Source organism: Passer domesticus, chromosome 12 (genome assembly GCF_036417665.1).
Source record: "Passer domesticus isolate bPasDom1 chromosome 12, bPasDom1.hap1, whole genome shotgun sequence".
NCBI classification, from domain to species: domain Eukaryota; kingdom Metazoa; phylum Chordata; class Aves; order Passeriformes; family Passeridae; genus Passer; species Passer domesticus.
Window position 1 is genome coordinate 18,578,906 of NC_087485.1, and position 24,288 is coordinate 18,603,193.

General features: G+C 47.5%; 1 protein-coding gene across 4 annotated transcripts in view; it reads left to right on the top strand.

Moving 5' to 3' along the window:
* The first annotated feature begins 1,463 nt into the window (after positions 1–1,463).
* KCTD15 (potassium channel tetramerization domain containing 15) overlaps positions 1,464–24,288 on the top strand; it is a 46,336-nt gene continuing 23,511 nt past the window's right edge. The window contains exons 1-2 of one of the 4 annotated variants that reach the window (XM_064386930.1): positions 1,464–1,963; positions 7,567–7,742. In XM_064386930.1, coding sequence (XP_064243000.1) covers positions 7,579–7,742 — 164 coding nt within the window. In that variant the 5' untranslated portion in view covers positions 1,464–1,963; positions 7,567–7,578. Of the gene's footprint in view, positions 1,964–2,178; positions 2,482–3,334; positions 3,440–7,566; positions 7,743–24,288 lie in introns of those variants that run through there. The other 3 variants (XM_064386929.1, XM_064386932.1, XM_064386931.1) reach the window with 3 other exon arrangements.

Sequence of the window (24,288 nt, forward strand, 5' to 3'; positions counted from 1 at the left end):
ACTAACTGCAGGGATGTAACTTTAATGAGAAAATTTCCCTCTTCTCCTGTAGTTTGTACTCTAGAAGGGAGGGGAAAAAAAAAAAAAAAAAAAGCTCCCCTTAGGAGAAAAGTTTCTGTTTATTCCTGCCACGGAAGAAAACTTTAACCCCCCCAGTTTTAGGGTGTCCCGCCCGCATCGCGCCGCGGCCGCTTTCGGGCCGGCGCAGCGCAGGCGGCGCGGGGGCAGCGCGGGCGCGGGGGGCGCTCCCCGCGCTGACCTCCCGGGGCCGCGCAGCGTTGCGTAACGGCCGCGCGGCGGCGCGCGCTAGTGGGCGCTGCGGCCCCGCCGAGCCGCGGCCGCCGGCGCGCGCGGCGCCGTTCCGCGGGCGCGGAGGCGGCGGGCCCCCCCGCCCCGAGCGCCGGCAGCGCCGCGGGGCCGCCCGCCGGCAGCGCCGCGCTGGGGCGCGGAGCGGCCCCGCTCCCTCCGCCGAACTTCCGTGGGGACCAGCGCGGAGCGGGGGCGCGTCCCCCGCGGCGGCGCGCAGGAACACGCAGGCACCGGCAGACCCGCGCCTCTGGCTGGAAGTTGAGGGAGGGATTTGCCTTTTAAAATTTTTTTTTTCCCCTCATTCACGGAGGGGGGGGGGGGGGTTCCCTGCCGGTCCCCCCCGGTACGTGGGCCGGGCGCGCTGCGCGCCCGCGGAGCCGCCCGCGGAGCCCCGCGCCATCGCGCCGCGCGCTCTAATTGAAATGGCGCTTTTGGCCGGGGGCGGGCTGCCAGGGCGCTCCGCAATAGCACAATGCATGTCGATAGACGTCATTTGGTTTTAATGGCCTACAGGAAATTTGGCGTTTACAATGCGAGACATTAGCAAAGGGTGAAAGGGAGGGGGAGGCAGGCAGGATGGATGGCTGGGAATAATTGCAGCCCCCCCCCCGCCCCCGAGGCCCCCCGTCCGCACCTCGGCGGCGCTGGGTGCTGCAGGGAAGGGGGGGTCGGGGATATTTTTTTATTATTTATTTTTTAACTTCATCTAGTTTATCAACAAGTGCAGAGTGGGTGCTACCCTAATTGTAACAGAGGAGTCAAGAGATGTGAGAAACGTGCCCTGTGTTACTTATTTGGGAGCTGAAAATTTATGCCTAGTTGAAAATGCCTGGGGAAATATTACATCAGACCAAATAACAATGATTAAAATCAGCTTTTTTCCCCCCTTCCCCCCCTCTTTTCCTCCTTCTTCTTTTCAGTAAGTCTGTTGAAGGACGTGACAGTGGCCTGATCCTCCCCAACACCGAACCGTTATCCCCCGGCAGGGCCGGGCCGGGCCGGGCTGCGCGGAACTCCGCGGGGCAGCGCGGGGCTCCCGCCCCGGCCGCGCCGCGCGGAGCGGCTCTGCGGGCGGCGGCGCCGGGGGCGCGGGCCGGGGAGCCGGCCGCCTTCCCAGCCTTATTTCATTTTCAAGGGCTGTATTTTATTTTATTCTGGGGGGGTGGGGGATGGGGGAGTAAAATCTGCAGACCTTCACCAAAAGGAGGGAAAAATATCCAATTTTCATCGCAAAATTAGCTAGGGCGAGAGCAAAGGGCTGAGCTAATTGTAGCCTAATCCTCTGCCCTGCAGGCGTTTGCAAAGCCCTGAGCAAGAATTCGCTTTTTTTCCTCCTCTTCTCCCTTCCCTCTGTTATTTAGAGACGGGATTATTGCCTTTCTTCTCATAACAGCCTCGGCAGTTTCATTTAAAGGCTTTTTTTTCCCCCTCTCTCACACACACATACACACACACACGCACAAAATAAATAGAAAAAGAAGCAGCAAAAGCAGGGGAAGAGCGAGGAGACAGAGAAGCTTTAAAAATAATAATAATCACAGCAGGATCTGCGGAGCAAAGATAGTAATAAAAGCAAAAAGCTGAGCCCATCCACACACAGCCCCGGCAGAGCCCAAAGCCAAAGGGGGGCTCGCAGATCTCTTCTGTGCTCAAGGTAAGGACCTCGGCAGCGGCTCCCGCAGCTGCCCGTGCGCCCGCCCGTGCGGGGCCGGAGCGCGCCGTGCCGTGCCGTGCCGTGCGCGCCGTGCTCGCATCGCGCCGCACCGCGCGGTTCGCGCCTGCTCGCGCTCCTTCTTTTTTTTTTTTTTTTTTTTTTTTCTTTTCCCACCCCCCCCCCCCTTTTTTTTTTTTTTTTTTTTTTGGAAAGTGCCTCTTCAAACTCACTCGGCTGCCGGCTCCGGGGAGCAGCGGCGGAGGGGTGTTTTTTTAAAGCTACAGGAGCCGTTTGCAGCCGCCCCGCTTTGGTAGCGCCGCGCGTGTGTGTGTGTGCCTGTGTGTGTGTGCGTGCGTGTGTGTGTATGTTTTGTTTTGCTCCGCTCCAGCATGGGCAGCGCCGGCGGAGCCCCGCGGCCCGGGGTGCCCGCGCTCCCGCTGCCCCCCCGGCCCCGGCTCTGAGGACGGCCAAGCCCCAGCGCGGCGGAGGCAGCGCGGCTCGCTCCGCGCTTTCGCATGGTACACGCGGAGCGGGAGCGCGGGGCCGCGCGGGCCGGGCGCGGGGGCTGGCGGCGGGGCGGCTCGGCACAAAGGGAAGGCGGGCGACAATGGGGAGCGCCGCGTATGGAAAACACGGGCGGGCTGTGAATGAAACTCTGGCGCCAGTGAGAGTGGAAGGCTTGGTTTGGGGTAGACTTCAAACCACTCTAGGCTATAGTTTGCATTCCTGCTCCTGCATGCGATGTGGCACACTTCTGCAAAATTAATACATTAGCCTGGCTAATGCTCACCACCATTGGCTGCGCGGAAAATGTGCAGGATCGGGGATTCGGGCTTGACTTTTTTTTTCTTGCATTCATCTAAGACATCTCCTTTCTTGTTATGTGGGAATAAGTAAAGGACGCCATGTTGTGCCTTTTTTTTTTTTTTTTTTTTGGTTGAATTTTTCCTTCGGGCATACAGTGTGTTCAAAAGAAAAAGGCAGAAGTTGAGTGACCGGGTGCGTTGCTCGCTGGTGATTTCCCTGACCATCAGTAGGGAAAAGCATTTGGGTGACGTGAAACTTGCACTAAATAGACTGGAGTCTGCCAGAGAGAGGCGGGTTGCGGGGGGGGGGGGAGAGGGGGAGGAAGGAGAAAGCCTTTCCTTTTTTTTTTCTTTCCTTTTTTTTTTTTTTTTTTTTTTGGTGGGGGGGGGTGGAAGCAGAGCTCCAGAGGGAGTTCCCCCTTTGCTCCCCCCCCCTCCAAAAAAAAGTTTTGGGCACGATCTCCTCTGCGTCTCGGTGCAGTGTTCAGTAAAGCAACGTGGAGATGTGTGCAAATGTTTATGGACTTTTAATTTTGGAGCCAGCGAGCCCAGGGCTTGCAGCCCCCCGCCCCGCTTTGTCTTCGGGCTGGGAGCACGGCGGAGGCAAGTTGTCGGGGGTGGCTGTGGGGGCAGAGCCGGGCGGCCGCCGTCCCTGCGCAGCCAGACAAAGGTAATTGCCCAGTGTGGCTGTGCCCTCGGGCAGCGCCGGGCGCAGCCCGGGCACGCAGCGCTGCCCTGTGCCCGCGGAGCGCGGCCCGCAGTGCCCAGGGTGGGCGGCCGGGGGATGCAGTGGGTGGCTGTACCCCGCTGGGTGTGCTGGTGCAGAAATGAAGGTCCCCGGGGAGGAGGAGCGGCGTCCCCGGCAGCGCCGGGGGTGCAGCCGGGCCCGGGTGCTGCGGCCCCAGCCCGCTCCCCGGGAGAGCAGCTCCACGGCAGGTCCGTAAACCTGCCGTTTTCATTTCACGTCTTAAATGTGCATGAAGGAATTAAACTGCACGAGTGAATAACAGCATTAGTTTCAATTAATTTTTATCCTGGCAACAATAAACTTTAGAAACAAAGCGCTTTTACATCCTTAATTAGTCTTGCTTCCCATCTGTAGTCTTTTAAGTGCCTGCTCCTTGATTTAACTTTGTCCCTCCTTCAGAGCCGCCTCCTTTTTTATTATTTTCCTTTTTTTTCGTCCCCCTTCCAGACTGCTGTCTGTTTCTTTCCTGCAACCTTTCACCTCCCTTGTCCCTATCTGTCTGCTCTGCTCTGTGCAGTTTATTTCTCCTGTATTTTCCCAACATCAACAGCAGTATTGGTTACCATGGCCCCAAGCTATGTGCAGAGGTGGGAAAGCTTCATCCGCCCAAAACTTCTTACACTTTTGAAGTCTTTCTTTTAGTAGGATCTGAAATGTATCATCTAGAGTATGTATTAAATGAACAGTATTCCTGAAGGCTTTAGAGCAAGAAAGGCAACACCCTGGAAAATTCTGCAGTCTTTCAGCATTCTCTGCCCTAGGGTTATAGCCCTGGGCACGGAGCTGAATGGAGCTCTTACAACTGCCTTCTGTTTACCTTTTATGGTTAAAATAACAGCTTAGCAAAGAAGCAACTTCATGGAGAAACGATTCAGTGAAATCATCTCAAGCTGTAGCAGCATAGCTAGTTTAATCACCCCTAGAGAGCTGAACAACTGTGAGCACAATGGGACACAAAATCATTTTGTGTGTAAATGAGCATGGCATTGTGATTATTTCACTTTGCATGGGCAAATAGTTTTTACAAGCAGTTAGCTTAGGAAGGCAGAAAAAGATAAGCTGGCTCTGAAAGATCTTGGTGTGTAATGTTTGAGAAACTAAATATTCACATAATTTGGGAATCAGGCTCTATTGATTTTGCCTTCAGCAGGTTCCTGTGTTACTTATTAGAGCAGGGTTATTGCCTGTGCCACTAGTTGGGATGCTGTATCCTGTTGTAGGCAACTAAAGAGCAAGGATTATTTTACATGGTTTAATAAATGAAGTTTGTTAGTGTTTCTGCGATATTTACCCTTAAGGTTTTAATTTTCTCATCCATATTAGAAAATATGTGCATAAAGACTTCCACTGGATAAATACATTTAGGATTTTGCTTTGTGCATAAAATAAGTACATTACTCAGTGTGATGAATTTTTGCTGTGTGTTACATTGAGAAGAGGAAGGAGTCATTAGAAATAGGGTTATGGTACCTTAAGAAACAGGGGGTATTTTTTTTTGGAGCAGTAGTGCTTAGCCGTCGTGCCTCTTGATAATGAGCTCATACAAAAAGGATTGAATTCCACGATTTTAATAAAAATCTGGAATTCATTTCTTAATATGAATCCTCTCCAGCCAGTGTTTTAATTCCCCTTCTCCTCCTCTCCCCCCAAAAGCCAGTGGCACCCTCAATAAGTATGAAAAGCCATAAAAGTTTGAGAACTATTTTAGCTTTCCAGTGATTTTCTATAATTAAGTGTTTTTTCAACACATGCTCTAGCTGAGAAATGCCAAAAGCAGAGGATTGTTCAAAAGGTCCCTCCAGTGAATAGTATAAATTAAATATCTACTGTGTGAGTATGGCCTCACTGAGAATCTCAGTCTTTACAGATCAAGGAATTTACTGGTATACTAACATTAAACAAAATCCTAAGATAGCAGCAGTGTTTAAATATGCACAAATAGATTCATATCACTTGATCTTTAGCTATCTGTGCATATTTTAAAATTGATGTCTGTATTTCAAGACAAATGGTTAAATGTAAGACACATTTACAGAAGACTGGAAGTCCTTTGATTTCATTTGGAAATTGTAACAAGGGGTGCAGATGAGCCCTAATTAGACTCTTGTTTTGTGAAACTGCGTGAGATTTATTTCTGAGGCAGCCCTGTACCGTGCAAGGTCTGTACCTTTATCATTAGTGATCATGGTTGGGGTCTGAACAAAGACAGGGTTGACATTCAGCCCGGGTCTTCTGACCCTTTCATTTAAGTGAAGGAGTAGAGACTGAACATGAGTTTACAGGGCTCTTTGGTAAGGAAAAAGCCAGCAACCTTTGTCTGGGTTGGCAGACAGATTAGTAAACACGTTGCTAAAATACTGCAGGTACTTACATACTAAGTTGTTTTTTAAGTTAGTTGTTTTATTTATGCTATATGACATATTTACTGAAGGTTGGCCACAACAAGCTCTTGTGGGAAACAAGAAAGCAACATCTTCAGTCATGAAAGGATTCAGTCACTTTCCTTGAAGGTGGTGCTGTAGTGAAAATGTTAATGCCCAATTTTGCATCGGCTGACACAGGAGTCCTAGGACAGAGCTGGCATTTGCTGCGTGCTCAGTGCAGCTGTCCATCCAGCCTCTGAAGAGACAAGGATGTGGATTCATAATGGGGTGATGTATTCCTGTGCTGTAGATGCAAGAAATGCTTAGGAGCTAACCGAGATGAAATGCAGTAAATGGAGATGTTGTGATGACTTTGTGAAGCTGTTCAGATTTGTTAAGATTTTCAGTCACTTTCTCTATAGCTTGGGAATTAATTTACAAAGAATGTTGCTGATTTATGTTCATCAAGTGGTGTAGTCGGGCATCTTGTGCGAAATACTGCTAAGAGAAAGGCAAGACCTGCTTTAGATTTCTAAGAAACATTGTCAAAGTAATGTGGGAGAAATAGAAATTCACTTTGCAATGCTGCATGTAAAGTGCTTGTCAGATGGAAGGAAGAGCCAGGGTGCTTGGTAGCATGCTTGAATTACAGAATACCAGGAAAATTAGATTATATTCAGAAATGTCTTTAACTATAATGTTTTGCATATGTTGCTTTCCCCATAAGGGGGAGAATGGATGTACATTTTGTTAAACTTTTCTAGAAGGGTTTTTTTTCTGTTTGACCTGTGTGCCGTCTGCACCGATTGAACTGAAACCAGCTTTGAGACACATTTCATGGAGAATAAACTGTGCTTTTCTTAAGAAAAGGAATTTGCTTTTGCTAGGTTGTCCTGTTCATTTCTAAGACATTTCAGTATTTTTAGCTTTGATTTTGCTGAAAATCTTTTGAGTCAATTCAGTAATTTCACTAATTTTCCAGTATTTTTAGGGCAGGACACATTAGGTGGATTGTGGCATTTATAATTTCACGTGCTAGGTTATTCAGTACTTTCTTGTCCTAAAAGCATGGGTCAGTTTATTTATCTTTCTGTTTTCACTGCTTCCAGGTATTAATTGCTTTCAGTTTGAAATCTTATTAGTTGTTTAGGTCTGATATTAAGGCTTAACTGAAAATTATCCATTTATTTCACAATTATTGAAAATAAGCCAGAAAATTGATCTTAGTTGGAAGTGAAATTTACTAGATGTATAAACTAAATGCCTTAGGTACTGAGGAAGTCACTAATTTCGAGGTGTCTTGTTACTGAGACAAACTTGCAAAAACCCCCTGAATCCCAATTCACAAATTGGTTATTCGTTTGTCAGGGGATATTTCACATCTAACACATAAGCCCACGACCTTTAATTAGAATTTTGCAGTTTGTTTTATGCCCCTTGAGGCTGACACCTTGAAAATTTTTTTCTTGATTTCTTATTGCTAATAAGCATCTTTCTCTTCCCCTCTGGTACTTAGAAGAAAATGATGCAAATACACTTAATTACAGTGGTGGCAATAATTTGTTAGCTGAATATGCGATCAGGCAGATGCAAAACCGATCTGATTAGATCTGTGATCACACTGGAGAGAAAGGTAACACACTGCTACATTTAAGAGAAACTGTTCTTTTTGCCTCCCCGCTGCAGGAGGGAAGAAGCATGTCCCGTCTGTCTCTGACACGCTCCCCGGTTTCTCCTCTGGCTGCTCAAGGAATTCCTCTCCCAGCTCAACTCACCAAGTCCAACGCTCCCGTGCACATCGATGTAGGAGGACACATGTACACCAGCAGCCTGGCTACCCTGACCAAGTACCCAGACTCCAGGTGAGACCTTGGCGCTGGCAGCTCGCCGCCTGCCGCTGCTCCCTGCCTGCACCTGTGAGGAGCGTTTCAGTGCCAAGTGCCATTTGTTATATATTCACTGCTTATGAATAATTCACTTTCTGATTTATACAGTAACTTCACTGGGGTTCTGCAGAAAAAAAGGCCTGTACAATTTATATATTATTTAGAGAGTCTATTCATTTTCTCTCTCAACATCTTCCGCGCTCTGCTGATACGTTGAAGCACCTGTTGGTGTGCTGCCCTAGATTATTTCCAGCTATACAAGGAAACTTGTTTCTTTCAGGTTTGGGGGAAAAATTGTTTTTTTCTTCCGCGAGGAGGAAGAATGGTTCTGCTACTGTGGGACTCTTGGATGCTTCTGTGGGCCAGCCAGAATGCTGAGCTCAGTGGTAGCTGTGAGCCTCAGCAGTCAGGGCTCTGGGCAGCGCCTGGCTGACCCGCTCCGGCTGCTGCAGCCACAGGCTGGACGAAATTCCTGTGAGTTTCAGTGCAGTGCCTTGTGCTGGGCAGGTTGGTGACATGTCTGGCAAGATTTATGTCGATCTGGCCAGCGTTATCTCAGGATAGACTCCAGATCTGCCTGGTTAGGAATAGCTGTGGCACGAGGTTATATTTGTGTATGACACGGGGTCTCTGCAGGGTGCTGGGCACCAGGAGCTGGGGGATCCTGGGCAGAGTGCAGGGCACTGCTCTGAGAGGGTGAGCAGGACACTGAGAGGTGCCTGATGTGGATTTAGAGTTATGGCCACTAAACCAGTGCAGCTTTTTACCACTGAGGCTGCTCAGGGTGACTCCAGAGGCTGAGTGTGAATGTGAGTGTGAGTGCAGTGCCCACGGCACTCTTGGCTCCAAAGCAAGCCAAAGCCCAGATTTTGTTGCCACAGGTTTTGCTACCTGCATGGTCAGTATTCCATGAGAGATTTTTTTTTTTTCTTTTTTGGTATGACAACCAGTGTAAAGTGCTAGTTGCATCTGAACATTTTTCTTTTAAAAGAACTAAGGGGTTTTGCAGATTTGGCAGGTTCCCCAGCAATAAATGACATTTATGGAGACACCTTGAAATGCCTCTAGTATCATAAAGCATATGGCTGGGATTTCATTCCAAGGAAAGGGAGCTGCTGAAAGTCTCTATGGAAAAAAGCCCAATTATTAAAATACCTATATTTTATGATCAGACCAAAACAATATGATTTTTTTGGACGGTGTCTGTTTAATAATGTTTTTGTAGTACTACTTTAATCATAAAGGAATCTGTTTAGTGAAGAGAGATTTATAATAGAGAAGCATACAAATGTTTTGCGGTATTAAAAAATACAGTGAAGATTCAGCAGTTGTAATAGAGTGACACATCTGTTTCCACATTTTAAAATATTGCTGCTATTTTTAATATATGCCCCACATCAAACTTACTTAATAAAAGCTTCAGTTATAGAAGCTTTGGGAAAATATACATAAATTCAGATTTTATTTCAAGAGAATACTGTACTGAACCAAAATTCTCTTTTTTCTGTGTGATAAGTAACAAAAGCATATTTCTTCAGATTTTGAAAGCACAAAACTGACCAGAGCTTTCTTGCTGCCTGATGTTTTGCTGTGTACTCTCTTTTGTTTATATTGCTATGTTAATTCATGAGGTTTGAATGCTTTTTCAGCTGCTCAAACTTCAGTTCTCACTGAAGTGAGAGCTTCCAGCATGAAACCTATAGATGACATCATTTTTGTAGCAAAAGATAAACCTTCACCAGCAGCCCAAGTAGGACATACAGCTTGATACATTATGAAACTGGGTGAGGGCTGTATCTTAATTTATTATCTTTTTTTTTTTAATGTTGGTTTTTTTCTGCAGTGCTGCATAGTAGAATTAGTTGTAAGCCCCTCACTGAGTCTGGCCTGCTGGCATTCCTGGCTGAGGCAAAATACCTGCAGTTTTCCCCACGGGGATGGTTGGAGCTCCTGGTGCTGCTCCCTGCCCTGGTGTGGATCTTCCATGGGGCACAGGCTGGCATTGCTGTGCTGGGGCAGGAGAGGATTCCCAGGTCTCTCAGGGGGCAGGAGGAGGGAGAAAGCTCTTCTGAGCAAAATATCTGGAAATGGTGCCAGGGCTTCTGCCAGAGGTGTAACATCTATGGCCACACGGAGAGGCACGGGCACGCTGCTCCAGCAGAGCTTTCTGGGTTGGTTTGCTCAGCGTGTCAAACTCTTGGTTTGAGTGTGAGTTTAAAAGCTTCAAATCCAAGAAATCACAAAAATCTGTAGATTGTATTTCAGCAAAAGATATAAGCATATGCTGAAATGCTTTGCTAAATCTTAGCTGCAGTCACGTAAAATAGTTTGTGCTCACTGAAATTGAAAACTGTGAGAATAAACTTCCTTTTTTTGTGTTTTACAATTTCTATTGCTTTCTCTGTGCTCCCAGATCCCAAAGAGCTCCCAGCTTGCAGGCTTTTTAACATGTACTGTACTTGGATTTTTAAGGACACGTGGATTGTGAGCATGTGTATAAACAGGTGTGCATGCACAGAAACATCACATACTGGTGGGAAAAATAAATCACCAGGTCGTGTTTGAAAACTTCCTCAGTATTTTTAGGAGGTCCTGAGCAAACTCAGTCCCTGCTGACTTCAGTGAGAGGCAGGAGCTGCTGCTGTGACACAGGTGACACCTGGCAGGGAGATGCTGCTCGAGAGCAGGGACTTTGCTCTGCCACCCCTGGGAGGGAAGGACCACACGGGGGAAATCTCACTGGGCTTGGTGAATGCTGTTAATGTGAAGCCAGAGGCCAAACCTTGCATTTCAGAGATCCTGGAGTTGCTTCAGAGCAGCTTTGACCCAGTCTTTGATGTTGTTTGTATTAGTGCAGCCCTGTGATCAGGGCATTTGTCCATTGATGAAATTTGCATAAGTAAAGGGTGCCAGATTAGGCATTAAAGGGGGTAGATGTTCTCTTTCCCGGAAATTTTTATTGCCCACATAAATTCTCTTAAGAGGAGAAGATTGAGCAGGCACAACTGGTGTGACAAAGGAGGAGAGGGTTCAACAGCCACTGTCAAAGGTGGTTTCTGAACCACTCACACTCACCCACTACTCTTGCACACCTTTCAGTTGGCTTTTTGAATTAAAACACACACAAGGAAAAAAACTGGCCTTTCAGAGGGTGAAAGGCAAGGGAAATGAGAAACATAAAAAGAAAATGTGATCAACAACAGTATAATGATGGTGGTCTCAGAAATGACCTAACAAATAATATTATTATTCCCATATCCTGCACCTACTTGGGGCCACTTTGTATGCATACCCTAAATTGTCATTGAAGTTGACAAGCTTTGAAGGTACAAGGAGGTTGATGTTGTCTTACCTGGATCTGAGGCTCAATTTCAGGCAGTTTGTTTTCTGCAAATTCTCCTGCTTAAACTCCCAGTTCTTGTAGTACTGAATTGCAGGGGAAAAAAAAAAAAAAGGAAAAAACCCAAAAACAAACCAACCAAACCAAAAAACTCTGTTGAATTCTGGTGACCCTTACCATCAGCACCTTTTTTCTATAATAATTGGCTAGGTAAAGAAATTATTCATCTTCGTAGCATTTGCTCTGGAAATTTCATTCCTGTTTTCACCCAGAGGACCTCTAAAGCAGCCCCTTCACACGTTGACACTTGAATGTGGATTTATATGACAGATTGTAAAGGCTGCAAAACCTCTAGCACATCCACAGAGTGAGTTGCAAATTGTATTTATCCAACGGAGTGAGACAGTTTTTCCATTTAGAAAACAAGCCTGCACCAAAAGTTCAAGCTCCTCAGGTGCAGCCAGGAACACCCAAAGGCATTGCCAGATCCCCCAGTCTCATCCCACTGAACTCTGGCAGACATCTCATTGACTTCAAGCAGAAAAGAAGTGAAAGCTCCAAATCCCTGTAGACCACAGCAGGCCCCAGTTTCTTGATTTCACTGGAAATTTTGATACCACTTTGAATTTAGAAAGCAGAAGAAGATTTTTTTTGTGTGTGTCAGAATCCTGTCCTTTTCACAGTCCTGAGCAGTGTTTTTATCTCGGGGAATTGCTGTGAGCTCTCCCTGAGCTGTGCTGCTGTACGAGGCAAATCTATTTACCTTCCATTCTTGAATAGTTTGTGTATAACCCTCTGTTCAGGACACTTCCATGTGCTATAAAAGCTGATGTTTTCTGTGGCATTACTTATGGCAAAGGGGAGAGGAATGATTTCTGTGGCAGTGCCACTATCCAGGTGGGAGCAGTGAGGGTGCAGAGAGCCTCCCCTGGGGGGTTTGGGAGCTCTGCTCCCAGCCTTTCTCCCTGGCAGGATGGAGCTCCTAAAACCAGAATACACTTTTTATACCCTTTCTAGTCTCTCAGTAAATTTAGCATTTATTTATTTATTTTATGGGCCACATCATTCATTTAAATTTAAACTTCATTTAAACTTTCTTTAAATTGGACTTAGATTAACATATTTAAACATCAAGGGTATACTTGTTAAAATACTTGTACAAATATAGAGTGTATATTATATATATTACCAAAATATGCTTAAGAAAACTTAAAAATAACATTACTGACGCTGAATAAAAAATTTATCTTAACAAAAATGGAATAAAACATGAAATCTTAAAATGAGTAAGAATTAGACCTGACCCTAAATAAACTTAACAATCCAACTTAACAGAAAATTGCTCTTAATTAACTCTTAATCTGTGGATTAAGAAAACATAACATTACAATGAAAATAGCAACATGATAAATTTAAATGGCCAGGGTAGCTGAGCAGTGCAGCCCTTCCCTGGGCACTGGGCTCTGCCACCCCATCTCTGGAGCTGGGCTCTCCAAGGACAGCCAGCACAGGTTTTATTATTTGGTTCAGGAACTAATGACCTCTCTACAAGACAGTCATTTTCCAGTCATATCCCTTCCTCACTTTCCTCTAAACCCATGGAATTTTTTGGTGATTTACAAAGGAGTCCCCTAAAGCATGAGTCTGCTCTGGATGTTTCTTGTCAAACACATTATCATTCTTCTGACCCCCTTAGACAAGCTCTCCTACCCCGTGACCTGACTCCAGCTACTCTCTGGGTGTCTTTGGGGTTTAATTCACCTGCCTTTTCCTCCAGCACCTCCACCTCTGTGCTTGCTGGAGCTCAGCACTGACACCTGAGAGCTGCTTCTCCCCCCGCTCTGGACTGAGTTCAGGGGAATTCTCTGCTCCAGGTGTGAGGACCCCTCTGTTTGCCCTGATGGAACACGGTTACTGACCCTGCTCAGCTGGATGCAGTGCTTTCACTCTCAGACACACCTCCTGAGATCTGCTGGGCAGATTTCCCACGTCATCCTTCACATGAAGGGCTCTGTACCGGGCCCCACTCTGCACTTCTTGGGAGGGAGCAGGGCAATTCTTAATTTGGATATATTTAGGATATATAATTCTCTGGATTTAGCAGAGCTGAGAACATCTCATATATCTTACTCATGTATTCACTGTCACTCTTACAATAATTTATTTGCTAATTTTCCATCAAATCTGTGTATTATTGAGGTTATTGCCTGAAGACAATGTCCAATTAGCAAATTTTGTCACTTACCCCATGCTGGCAGTTAGGGTGTAAATCAGTGATTAAACAAGGCCTCTGCTCTAGACAGGTTAAGTGGGGTGAAGGCCAGAGGTGTTCTGAGCAGGGAGTGTTGGTGGCTGTGAGAGCACAGCACAGCTGAGGGAGGATCCCCACTGGAGCAGTGCTGGCTCTCTGGGACAGCCCCGTGCTGCTGCAGCCCTGCAGTCCCTTCCATCCTCCCTCAGCTGTCCCAGGTCTCTGTGCCCTGCAGTCCCTTCCAGCCTCCCTCAGGTGTCCCAGGTCTCTGTGCCCTGCAGTCCCTTCCATCCTCCCTCAGGTGTCCCAGGTCTCTGTGCCCTGCAGTCCCTTCCATCCTCCCTCAGCTGTCCCAGGTCTCTGTGCCCTGCAGTCCCTTCCATCCTCCCTCAGCTGTCCCAGGTCCCTCTGTGCCCTGCAGTCCCTTCCATCCTTGCTCAGGTGTCCCAGGTCTCTCTGTGCCACTGTCACTCTGTGCTGCTCACCCACCCAGCAGCTGTGCCGTGTCCGGTCCCTCTCCATTCCCTCCTCACCCCCACAGCCTTTCCAGGCACAGGGGCACATTTCAGCCTCTGTGAGGCCCCTCTGTCCCCCAGGCCAGTGTGCAGTGCCCTGCCTGTGGGGTGACCCTGGCAGTCCCAGCTGGGAGCCCAAGGAGCTCCAGAGCAGGTCCTGCACCCCGCGTTCCAGCAGAGCTGCAGCACGTGCCTGCATGTCAGCTGCAGCACAGAGCTCATTAATTTTAATAGCTATTGTCAACTTAACCCATGCACAGACTTTTAGGCAGAGCACCTGAAGAGGCAGGAGCGAGTGTTTGCCCTGCACTTTGGGAGTGCTCTGAGGGGCAGGTTCTGCCATGCCAGCCCAGCGTGGCAGCTCTGCAGCGAGGGGTGAGCCTGCCAGGCTGCCCGGGGCTCTGCCCTCTGCCAGGCAGCTGGGTGGATGCTGCAGATGAGAGCAAGGAAAGGAGCCAAAACCCAGAGGTTTTGGTTATGTGCAGTGCTTTTTCTGAATTAACATATGAATTCTTACAGAGATTAACATAGCTTTTGGATTCATATCATCCACTGGAGATTCAGAGATAAATCTTTGGAGTTTTTCTTACCTGGTCATTGAGCAGATGTCTCTCTGGTTTCTAAGGGAACTTGGACCAGCAGAACCCATAAGATAAAAACCCAGAGGAGGGCCTTTCCCCCTTCTCATTCTCATCCCCAGTCTGCCTGTGGATGTTGTACTTATCAAAGCAGGAGCTGGAGCAAGCAAAGGGTCTCCCTTTGCCAGTCTGCTTTATCAGGGTGTAAGCTGAACCTGTCTGTCCCCATCTGCAGAGCCAGCTCATTACAGGTGCTACATGGCCAAGGTCACACAAATCCTTGCAGCTCTGGGAAAGGTGTGAAGTGTTTGTTCCTGCAGGCGTTGTGTCCTGCAGCACTGTGTGTTGCTGCCTGGACACATCCAGCACAGCTCCAGGGCACGTCCAGCACAGCTCCAGGGCACATCCAGCACAGCTCCAGGGCACGTCCAGCACAGCTCCTGGAGATGTCCAGCTCAGCTCCTGAGCAGGGGGAGCACTGACCAGGGCTGCTGCAGCTTGAGCTGCACTGGTCCCAGGTGCTAGAGGAGGAGTACATGGCTTGGTCTCTATGGAAAATAAAAATACTCTGTAACAGGGATGTATTTACAGCTGGGAGTGGTGATGTTAAGGGCCCTGTGTGTCTGTCACTGGCTGGACAAAGCCCTGGATGCAGTGTCTGTCACAGCCATGGAAGGAGCACACTGGCAGCAGATTTCCACATGTTCCCTCTGCTGTTGCACAGCTGGAGCAGTAGCTTTGGTGGTAAAGGAGAATAATCCCTGTAATCCTAATCCTGCATCCCATTGATTTAGGGAGGTGGGAAGGCAGGAATTTATATGCAAACTGATTCTTTAGTCCTGTTTGTGTCCACCTCTCCAGGATCTCCTATGAGCTGGCGTGTGGGGAGCCAGAGCAGAGCTGAGCTCTCTGCTGTCACAAAGGTGTTTACTCCTTCTGGCCTTGGTAGCCACTGCCCTGCCCAGCACAGCCACAGGCTGGGAGCTGCCCAGAGGCTCTGGGGAGGAAAGCAGAGTTTAGCCTTTGGAGTGCAAACCTTACTGCAGTTGGGTGCTGAGATTGAGTCCTGTTGATGAACAAATAATTTGTGTGTTTACTTGGAAAAGTTGAAGTGTTCAAGAAGACACTGCCTGGCTGGTCTCTGATGAGCATTTTTTCAGGAATTATTTTTTTCTCTCTACATTTGCAGCCTGGGTTGTGTGGAGGCATAAGTGGGTATTACAGTGACTAGGAAGGGGCAGACTGAGCTCTTTCTGTGGAGGAGCAGATAGAAAATCAACACTTGCATGACTTAGAGAAATACCGTGTTGTGGTGCTGTGCCTGGCACAGGTTCAAAACCCCTGAATTTGAGAGGATTGCACAGTCCTACCCAGACAGCAGCTTCCTTGCCTCAGCCAGTGAGAAGGAAGGGCAGGATTCATGCAGCTGGTGCAGCCAGGCTGTGGGCAGGAGGGATGGCACTTGTGGCTGCTGAGGGCAGTCCAAAAGATGAACATGGAAATGTGTGTCCAGTGTCCTTGGTGCAAACCCCAGCTGACCTTGCCTTGTTTTCTGCTCTTCCCTCTCATGTTCTGCAATAATAACATGGCTGTAGCTGAGTTACACTTAACCACATCAGTAATTCCCACCCTTCCTGCTTACAACAGGTTGAAAGCTACTCTGGTTTACTAAAAAAAAAAAAAAAAAAAAAAAAAAAAAAAAAAAAAAAAAAAAAAAGAGAGAAGCCAGCAGACAAGGATACCAAAATTTCAATTTTTTTTTTTTTTTCATTTTGCACTCTGTGTTTATCTCAGTTTCTTTTTGGTCAAGTTTGGTTTGTCATTTCTTTTGTTGCTACTTCTGCTTACCCTTACCTGACAGGGCACTTTGGTACCAGCAGCATAATTTAAGTATTTTTCAGCAGTCAGTTTCAGGATGGTAAGAGGGAAAGCACTAGCATTGCAGTATATTTTGAGAGACCACTTCCACAGGATGCTGTGGAAGTAATTGTCTCTTCAGTTGCTGCAAGTGGAGGCTCTTTCCTGCTCAGCAGTGTGGTGTTAAGTACAGTAAAGATGCTGTACCATGAAATGCAGCATCTTTACACTTAAAACAAAGGGGGATCTCCTTTATTGATTGCTGCTCGGTGTGCTGTGCGTGCAGAGGAGCTGTGTGAAGAGGCAGGTTCAGCAGCTTTGCACTGGAAATCGTGTCCCCAGGTCAGAGCTCACCACGGCACCGCTGGAGCTGCCGAGGCGTCACCCCTTCCCAGCTGGCTTTGAACACACATCACTGCTGTTTGTCTTTGATTCAGAAACTTCTGATTTACAGAGACCCTGCAATGGCAAGTAGACCTAGTCTGCTTAGGGGGATATTTCATGAACTGCTTAGGAAGTTTATAAAACAGACTCCCTAGATTATGAAGCAAGGGGGTATCTGTTTTGTAAGGAACATGTTATGAAATGAATTTGTCTCTAGGCCTAACTTAATTATTTTAATGATCCCACTGGTGGTTGTCGTAGGTGTCTTTCTGTGTGCATATTGTGACCTACATGCTTGTGATCATTTGTGAAATCTAAAGATTTAAAAATACATTGGACCATTTTACTTCCTTGCCTCCTTCCACTGAAGTAAATGGAGGTGGTTTGGATATTGGTCTGTTGGGCCAGATCTCTTTTCCAGTGAAGTCAATGAGAGTTTTACTGTAAGCTTAAATGAAAACAAGGCCTATTGTAGAAAATGAGCCTAATCATAGACCTGGCCAAAATAATCCTTGTGCTCTGTGGAGTTACACCAGGGCTGGAGCTGGTGTGCTGAGGAGCTCCCAGAACCTGAGCCCTGCTGCTTCTGCTGGGTGCCCACAGTGCTCGGTCTCAAAGACTGCTGAGGGTGTAAAACCAAAAGTCAGGTGAGCACAAGGTGCCCTGCCCTTACAGGTGCATGCACAAGCCTCTCCTGGCCTTCATAAAGATGTGATTCTGCTGCTTTTGAAGGAGTTCCTTTACATTTGTAGCTGTGTAACTGAAATCTGAATTAATCTATTCACGGGTTAATGAAATCCTGAAGAACAAAGTGCATATTTAAATAGAAGAAATATGCAGGCGTGCAAACACAGGATTCAAATGTGAAAGCAGAAGGGAAGCTGGATCTCTGGAGCACAGAGTAACAAGCTGGTGTGGAGGATGCCAGGCAGGAGCTGATGCAGGCTGTGCCCTGTGCTGCTGTGACCCCCATGAACTTTGTTCAAAGTTGTTGTTATGTGAAATGAAATAAATTGATGAGCATAGCTAGGCCTTGCAATACCTCAGCTTGTTCCCTTGTGCTGTGCTGACACTGAATGCACAATCTGATGGCAGGGACAGGTATTGTCAGTCACTCTCGTGGCTGCTGTAACTCCACTGACACAGAATGACACCAGGCTGGTGGCTTTCCTAGTCTGAACTAACAGCTGGGAGAAGCTGCAGAGCTGGAATTAAACTCCAGAGTCATAAACTCACTTCTCCATGCTCTGTCCACCAAACTGCCTACTCCTTCATCTCAGCTGCTGTGATTAGCATGTACTTCATTATTTTGATGCTTGAAAATGAAATGACATCTGTAAAAACTTTACAGGGGTTTGTTTTTACCTGACTTGCTCTCACTTGAAGCTCAGCCAGGCAGGACAGCTCTTAGCTCTACCCTTGTGCTTGACTGTGTTCCTTCCTGGTGCAGGCACCACGACTGCCTGTCTGTCAGAGCTGGGCACCAGCACACAGAGGCAGAGCAGAGCAATGTGGTGTTCACCCGTCCTGTGTGGAATTGGCTCTGCTGCAGTGTGGTCTGTGTTCAAAGGCCAAAATTGCTGCTTTTTACCTGCTGAGGGTCGCATAAAGCAAAACCTGGGAGAGTCCTGCACGTGGCTGCTGGGAAGTTACTGTGCAGCATTTGCACCTTTCCTCATGGTCAGACTCAAAAGGGTCTCAGAAGGGTCTCAGAAGAGCTGGTGAGCTCTGGAAGCTGAGGTTTGCACCTTGAGGCTGAAGCACTGAGGGAGCCCAGAGCACAGGGCAGGCCCTGTCTCCCCTCCCTCCTGATGGAGTGCAGCTGCTGCCTCTGCTGCAGGTAATCCATTTAGGTCTGGAGACGCTTTGGCAGCAGCAAATCTCCCTTGAGAAAGTGGACAATGAAAACCAGGCACTCTCTTTAACCTCTTTGGTGTCATACTGCGTTAGGCCAACGATTTGTACCAGTGCACTTCACACCAAGGCTGCAGCTTTGGCATTTGGGGAAGGCAGACTGAGCTCTGCCCTTGCAAAACCCACCTGCAGCTCCATGGGCACATTGGGGTAGTGGAGCTCCATGGGAACCAGTGCATGACAGTGGAGAAACTGGGTCCTCTGCTTGTGCCAGGGCTATCTTGGAGGGAGTGAGGGCTGAATTTTGGCCAGTAGTACTTCAGATTGCTGTTGAATGAGAAAAAAAATTCAATTAATGCTTTTTAGTCTTATGGAGGGGGGATAATAGAGCTTAGAGTTAATACCAGTTTCAAACATATTTCTTCTTTGTTTCACATCCAGTTGTACTCCGTTTGCAGGCATGAGGGTTAAAATGGGGGCCTGCTTCTGCTTCTAATTAAATCAGGGGATGGTTTGGCCTTGACTTCACTGGACCAGAATCCAACCCATGACCAGAGTATTGTATTTAGGAATGAACCTCTTACAGTCACATAAGACAGTCAGGTTCAGCTTTCAGTAGCTCATCAGAACTCAACAGTGAACAGTTTACTTATTATTTTAAAGTTTTTGATAAGTTTAATTTTGCAGGGGAGATGTCCTCTGTGCAGCAGGTGTATGGCTGTCTCCTTCCTGGGTGGGGGTTCCTCCTCTACAGCCCCTAGACAGGGGCTCCTGTTTTTGGGAACGTGGCTGTGGGGGTGGTGTGTTGCTTCCTGTCTGTCCCTGCTCTCCACCTGCAGAAGTGAAAAACCTGCTGGAAATTCCTCTTTGTTTCTGCTCATCTGCCAATGGCTCTGGCTCACCAGCAAAAAATTACACAAATCTTCCTGCTTGGTGTGGCTCTGTGGGCCTTGGGGATTGTTTTCCCTTCAAAATAGCTTTTTAGCAAGTTGTTCTTGATGTCTTCACTTTCTTTAAATGAACAACCAGGAAAAATACATTGGTTACATCTTAATCAAAAGTTAGAATAAACAAGAGAATAAACATTATTTGAAGTGTGATAACAAAGTATAGCTAGAGAGAGCTGGATGCAGCTTCCCAAGCACACAGATGCCTGGAGAGAAAGGAGCAGTGCCAGTGTCCTGTGAGCTCCTGCAGTGTCTGCTCCAGGGCAGGGGCTGTGAGCTGTGCTGCAGCTGGGCAGCCCTGTACTGCAGCAGCTTTACATGCTGGGACTGGGCAAAATCGGTGCAGTTTTTTGTCCTCAGCTCAGTGGAGTTCATAAGGATGGGCTGCAGGAAAAGCAAATGGAGCAAGAATGCAAGACAGGCTGGGTTATGTCCAAATTATTGTCAACAGCAGGAGAGCTGTACCAGTTTGGTGGAACAAGGAAATGTCCAAGCACAGGGGCAGCTGCTTGACAGCAGAAAACTGATTTATCAGTGCCCAGAGAGACTGGAATCATTCCTGTTCCTAGCACTGGGGATGTCCCAGTGCAGCACAGGTCAGTGAGTCACTGGCTGTCCCTGCTCAGCCCAGGTGATGCAGAGCTGCAGGGTCCTGGGCAGCCTGGCTCTCAGAACTGTTTCCTGTGAATCTGGAAATAAAGGAGATAATCATAGGAAAACACTGCTCTCTTTTTGTCTGGGATTAGAAGTGAAGGTCTGTGACTCCAGCAGGCTGGACGTGGCAGCTGTGTATGTGAGCAGTGTGTCCCCCTTTGTGCTCTGTCAGAGGCTGTCAGCCCTTGAGTCAGTGGCATCCCTCCTTCTCCTGCTGAACCGTCCTGGTTTCACAGCACCCACACATGCAAAAGATGTGGAGGGCCAGACTCACACCCTGAAAGGGAAATGAGTTCCATTTGAAATTTTCCCTGCCTTCACTGAGTCTCAGTGGGAGTTTCACTCTTGACTTCAACAAGCAGGATTTAGCCCATTTATATTAAAATAAAACCAGTGTCTGCATGTCTTCAACCTCCCAGCCTGCCCATCTGTACTGGGCTGCTGGTAGTGGAAGTAAGTCCAGATTTAGTCACAGTGAAAATCTTAGTGAAATACTGAGTTATCCTCCACTGGAAGTTACAGAAGGAAGGAGAGCAGCAAGAGAGTTGGTGTTTGATGCAGCCCTGCTCTCACCAGGGCACCATGCTGGGGGAAAGGGATGGGTAAAGGAATAGCAAGAAAAGACTTGTACAGGCAGGAATATTTTATTTGAAATTTGTATCTTCTCATGTATTAACAACTTAATTTTCTTGAGTGCCTGCAACTCTGACTGAATTTGAGCTGCAGTGCAGTTCTTGCAGGATTGGGACCTTTGGAAAACCTTTGCAAAACTTAAGACGCTACTTTTGAATTTTGATTCAAATTAAACAACTTTTGTTCTATTTTCATGACCAATATTTAGTGTAAATTATGTGTTGAGAAAACATGAGAGGCCCAGAATCCTCACAGGCCTCAAATCAGAGCAGCAGGAACAATGGCATAGTAGAGGATACCATATAAATTTACATTAATGTTTTTAATCTTCCTCAACTATTTAGGCAAAAGTTCAATTAGAATGAAGTAAAAGGCACAAGGAGAGGGAAAATAGCCTATATATAGCATGTAACAGAATGCTATACTGGAAAAAATCAGTGGCACCAGAAATCCAGCTTACATGCTTCTTTAACTTCAAGAGTAAGTCCACAATTTAAAATAAAGAGAGGGATTCCCAGTGTAGTAACTTCTGTGTAGGCACTGGATCTCAGAGTATTTCATTGAAAGAATAATACTCAGCTCCTACCCTGAACACATCCTGTGTTTCGAAGGCTCACATTATTTGGTGACTTTTATTAAAAATATGCACATCAGCCGTGCTGCTGTTGTCACTCTCGCCAGTCAGTGCTTGTTGGGAACGGGGGCAGAGCTGCCTGTCCTGCACAGCCTCTGCTGGGGCTGGGTGCCCTGGGTGCTCACTCCTGACAGCTCAGAGCCCTGTTCTGGGCAGGTTATCCAGAGCAGCTCAGCCAGACCAAACCATGGCAGCTGGATGCTTCGGCATCATAAATCATGGGAGGCTCTTTGTCCCCATCCCTGCTGCCAAAGATGAACAAGCCATGTCAGTGGCAGGTAGGGAACTTGCAGTGAAGAAATGCACACTGTACCTGTATTTGAAAGTTAGGTTTTTTGCCTTGTTGAGCACAGCAAATGCTTTTCATCACTGATGAGTTAGACAGGGGTGGTGGGGTGCTGATGTGTGTGTAGCAAAAGGTCTCTGTCCTCTGTGTGTCTGCTTCCCTTGCCTGTGGATGCAGGCATGTGCCAAATTAAATTAAAGGATTCGTGATTCAGCAATGAACGTACTAGAAATGTTTGTTTAGTGAAGTATTTTAATAGCTGTCAACACACTAAAATAGACAAACTCTTGAATAAGGCAAATTGGAGTCACCAGCCTGAGGAAGAGCTTGTCCTGCCCCATTGCTCTGCTCCTGTTGGTCACCCACAGCACACGAGGGAAACTGGGGATGAGTGACCAGTGCTGATGGGCCCAATCCCACCAGCAGGTGAAGAATACCCCTGTAAACCTGGTGAGAATGGAGAGTTTGTGGGAATCTTGATTGTCTGAGCACTCCTCCTCCTCCTCCCTCTTGGGATGTGTGGCTGAAGGCTCCAGGGCCAGAGTGGCTCTTGACTACCAAGAGAATTTTTTCATTCAGGAAAAGACACAAACTTCTCTGCCTGGGATTAATGTTTCCACTCCCTTGTCTCACCTGCCAATTTATGTCGAGTTGATATTGTTTCTCAAGTTAAGAGATTAGTGTAGTGCATCAAACTATGAGTACACACACATTTCCAGGAAGTTATATATCAAAGTCATCTGCTAAAGTGTCTTAAATGTGTAGATAGGCTGTAAACAACAAGCATCTCTCATCCTTACCATGAATGCTTTGTGGTATTTCAAAAATAATAGGTAATTTCCACTTCAGTGGATTTTATTACCTGTTGCTCCAGTGGACTTTAATTGATAGTAACAGTGAACAGAAAAGAGAATTGTCCATGGCTTTGTTTTGACTACAAAATCCATTATATACCTAATTTTACTGTTTTAGGGGTGGCATAGAAAGAAGAAAGAAAATCCTTCCAGAGCTTCCTAAGAATGATTCTGCATGGTAGATTATAGTGTTCTTTATGGATTATTGACTTTTAAAAATACATGTTGTTACTATATAGACTAGCTCTGATCTGTAACAAAAATAGATATCGTAGCCTGAACAGCAAAATATGAAGTATTAAATCCAGGTAATAGATCCTGCAGTTCCTTCAGGTGCTCAATAGTTAATGAGTGTAATATCCTGCAGAAGCATGGCAAAGGGAGCATATGGCTCAGAAACTCCTGTGGCATTCCGGGATCAGCACTGGGAGGCAGGAGCAGGAAGTTACAGGAACTGGAGATGGATAAACATGTTACCTTGTGATTACCTCCTGGTAGTGACTGACCCTAGCTGGACCCCAGGCACCACCAAAGCTGCTCTCTCCCCCCTCCACAGCTGGGCAGGGGACAGAAAATATAGTGAAGGTTCATGAGTTAAAGACCAGGAGAGATCACTCAGGAGATACCATCAAAGGCAAAACAGGCTGGAATTAGAGGTATTAATTGGATTTATTTCTAACAAAATCAGAGCAAGATAATGAGAAGTAAAATAAACCCTTCCCCCCAGCCCCCCTTCCTTCCAGCTCTGTCCCCTCCCCTGGTGGCACAGAGAGACAGGGAATGGGGCTTTTGGTCAGTTCATCCCCCAGAGCTTCTCCTGCTGCCCAGGGAGAGGGGTTCTGCCCCTGCAGAGCCCTGGGGTCCCTCCCACAGGGGTGTTCTGCAGGAACTTGTGACCTGCTGCAGCCTGAGTCCCTCCCACGGGCACACAGCCCCCCAGACCTGCTGTGCATGGGGCTCTTTCCGGGGCTGCAGTGCTCCAAGGACAGGCTGCTCCAGCCTGGCAGCAGGGCCCTCTCTGTCCCCTGGGGCTCCCATGGGGCACAGCCCCTCCAGGGATGCACTGCTGTGGTGTGGGCACCTCCCCAGGGGCTGGGGGTGGATCTCTGCATCCCCCTGGATCCCCAGGGGCTGGGGGTGGATCTCTGCATCCCCCATGGATCTCTGCATCCCCCATGGATCCCCAGGGGCTTCAGGACACAGCTATCTCACCATGCTCTCAGCAGGGTCTGCAGAGGAATCCCAGCTCTGGCCCCTGGAGCACCTCCTGCCCCTCCTTCCCCACTGACCTTGGAGTCTCCATTGTTGTTTCCCTCACATGTTCTCACCCCTCTCTTCTCTGACCACAATTACAACTGTACAGGAACTTTTTTTCTCCTTCTTCAATCTGTAATCACAGAGGTGTTGCCACCATTTCTGGTTGGCCCAGCCTTGGCCAGAGGTCCATCAGTCTTTGGAGCTGCCAGGGCTTGGCTCTGCCAGACCCAGAGGAAGCTCCTGGCAGCTCCTCACGGCAGCCCCCCTGTAGCCCCTCAGCTAGCAAAGCTTGCCATGCCCACCCAACACACTCCTCCCCCTCCTGCTGAGGTTGGTCCATACTGCCTGATGCTCTTGTTAAAGGTTGAGGCTTTGGTATCCCTGTTTTGTTCTCACAGGTCAGTTTTGTTTTGAACATGGGTGGTAGCTCACTTGTGTCATCAGGAGTGGCAGGTGTGGGGTGAGTGATGCCTGCAGG